Source organism: Olea europaea, chromosome 10, assembly GCF_002742605.1.
Source record: "Olea europaea var. sylvestris chromosome 10, O_europaea_v1, whole genome shotgun sequence".
NCBI classification, from domain to species: Eukaryota; Viridiplantae; Streptophyta; class Magnoliopsida; order Lamiales; family Oleaceae; genus Olea; species Olea europaea.
In genome coordinates, this window is record NC_036246.1 from 35,503,364 (window position 1) to 35,506,326 (window position 2,963).

The window sequence follows — 2,963 nt, forward strand, 5'->3', positions numbered from 1 at the left end:
TTTTCTGTCTAGTATTGTAACTTCATTGCATGCTCTTCAATAAAATATTATATTTACTGAATTGAGGGAGGCTGGTTCATTTTACAATTTACACCATGCAGATTGTACTCTCCGTAGACGCGCGTGGAAGCAGTAGTATGGCAGGTTGAATCGGAGAAATTTCTTTAACTTGCCTTTTACGTTAGCTTTAAGCTTTCCCGCCGGCGGCGTCACCGGTCGTCAACTTCCTCCCATCACAATATATCGTTGACAGTTGACACTCATCAGATATATATACAAACCTTTTTACTTAGAAATGATTTCTCATACATACTTGCCGTATACGATCCATCTACACAGAGAGAAAGAGAGAAATTATTGGTTTTATTAAAGTTGTTGGATGGGTTCATCGAGTCACAGCGGCGTTCCTCCGGGGTTCCGGTTTCACCCAACAGACGAAGAGCTTCTTTTCTATTACTTGAAGAAAAAAATTTCATTTGAAAAGTTTGAGATGGAGGTGATAAGAGAGGTGGATTTGAATAAGATTGAGCCCTGGGAACTGCAAGGTAATTTCTCTTTAATGTTATTTATGAATAATGAGAAATGTTTTCATTATTGTTTTATCGATAATTAATTGCAACAAATAAATTCATCGATTTTGTTGTTAATAAAATGTTTACTGCCATAATTTTCCTTGTTTAAACATCAATACATCAACAGTATTTGGTTGTTCAAGTTTATTTTATGCTTTATTTAATGATGAAGTTTGTCTTAATTTTATCGGGCAAAGTTTGTTTTTATTGTTGAGTAGACATAACCGTAAGCTCAAGATATAAAACGTCATGATCTCTACTCATAGTGCTCAACAACTTATTTTATCCATGGTGAAAATACTTTCTTATTTCTAAACTATATCGATTTATACGAAAATTGATTTACTCTTTGAATATCGAGATGACGGGTTTCCTTGTTCAATAGTTTTCGCTAAATATAGCGCCGGAGCTTTTATAAATAAATAAATAAATAAAAATCACTTATTTTTGCTTTGCTAGACCCATTGTCCAATGATATGCATTATAAAATTCTAATAGTGGAGGACGAATCTTTCAGAATGTAGTGCATATACCCCTACAGATAATGAAAAATATTGAAAATGCCCTTAAACATGTTTTATGGGCTATCACATGGCAATGATGACATGTAATGACATGGGAATATAGACGTCGCTCTATGCTAGAAATGGTTATAGAGGTGGATCGAGATTATTAATTACTTGATTCACTAGCTACATATCTTTTGTTCCGTTGACAGAAGTGACACATTAATATTCCAAAAAATATAGAAATAAATAAATATTACGATCCAACTATCAAAATAGAATGGGCTAGAAATCTGAGTTCTAACTGAGTATGCATATTATAGATTTTGGAGAATAACGTGGCTAATCTTTGATTTTTCTTTATCCAACTCTTTGCTTTTGATGTTATGGTTGTGCATCGAACTCTAAATGGATGATACAACTGTTTTGACATAGAAATATAAATAAACTAACGGAACGTTTTTTTCCCCCTTTCTTGATGGCGTGTACACATGTAGAAATGTGCAAGATTGGATCGACTCCGCAGAATGAGTGGTACTTTTTCAGCCACAAAGACAGAAAATATCCAACTGGTTCAAGAACAAATAGAGCAACGAATGCAGGATTCTGGAAGGCTACAGGAAGGGACAAATGCTTAAGGAACAGCTACAAGAAGATTGGTATGAGAAAAACCCTTGTTTTTTACCGCGGCCGAGCTCCCCATGGCCAAAAGACTGACTGGATTATGCACGAGTACAGGCTCGAAGACAGTGAAGATGCTCAAGGAAATCCCAGTGTGAGTAATTATTTCACAAAAACATAATACTACATACTAGGTTGCACACAGACAAGAAGGGGAAACAAAACATGTACCTAGAGCTGTCATACGAAATCGATCAGTTTATCGAAACAATCCCGAGGAGACAAAAGAGCTTCAAAAGCAAGTGGAGGAGTTGATGAGCAAAGGTTATGTCAGGGAGAGCATGAGTCCATGTGCTGTACCTATTTTGTTNAAAAAGAATCGTTTTTGGAATTCCAAAAATATTTCTCACAGTTTCCAAAGAGTTTCCATTTTTTGAAACATATTTTGGAACTTTTCAGGAGGATGGATGGGTGGTTTGTAGGGTTTTCAAGAAGAAGAATCTATTCAAAGTTGGAAATGCAGCAGGAAGTGGGTTGAGTTCAGATCAGCTCAATACTGCAGCAGCCACCCATTCTCGTACATTCTTCACACAGAGGGAAAGGGAACATCAGTATCTACTGCATCAACAACAGGCTCATGGACTTAACTATTCTCACATGCCAGTGGCACTGCCTCAATGCCCACAACTACAAGCCCAGAACTTTATACCTACCCAGAAGCCATTGGGTTATGATCAGTTTTCAGATCAGTCACCAATTATGGTGAAGCAATTCATGTCCAACACTAGAGATTGTGAAAGTGGCAGTACTGATCAGAATCTTGGTTATGGGTCGGGTATGGAGGCGGTCGGGAAGTGCCAACCGGAGAATCTGAACGAATGGGGTATGATGGATCGACTTGTGACTTCTCAACTCGGACATGAAGACTCATCTAAAGGGGTGAGATTTGAGGATGCAAATGAACCATCTATGAACCAGATCAATCAACTATCTTTACGTAGCGAGATGGATTTATGGGGTTATGAAAAGTAGTAGTAACTCATCAGTAACACTTATTTTTATTTTTTGTAAAAAGAAATATTGAATTCAAGTGAATGAATTACATTTACATGGTAATGGCTACAGGGGGTGTAAACTAAGTATGCTATAATAATAACATCATTATTATTATTTTACTGTTTTTGAGTCATTGGAAATTCTTGTATGTGACTGATTGTTGGAGACAACTTATAAAAAGGGTTATGTAAGGGTTGGTTTTTGATAT

General features: G+C 36.4%; 1 protein-coding gene across 1 annotated transcript; it reads left to right on the forward strand.

The window, feature by feature from the left end:
- The first annotated feature begins 213 nt into the window (after positions 1-213).
- On the forward strand, positions 214-2,907 carry LOC111402748 (protein BEARSKIN2-like). Its single transcript, XM_023031088.1, has 3 exons — positions 214-545; positions 1,576-1,853; positions 2,159-2,907. The coding sequence occupies exons 1-3, from the start codon at positions 380-382 to the stop codon at positions 2,729-2,731; spliced, it is 1,017 nt and encodes a 338-aa protein (XP_022886856.1). The 5' UTR covers positions 214-379; the 3' UTR covers positions 2,732-2,907.
- The last annotated feature ends 56 nt before the right edge of the window (positions 2,908-2,963 follow it).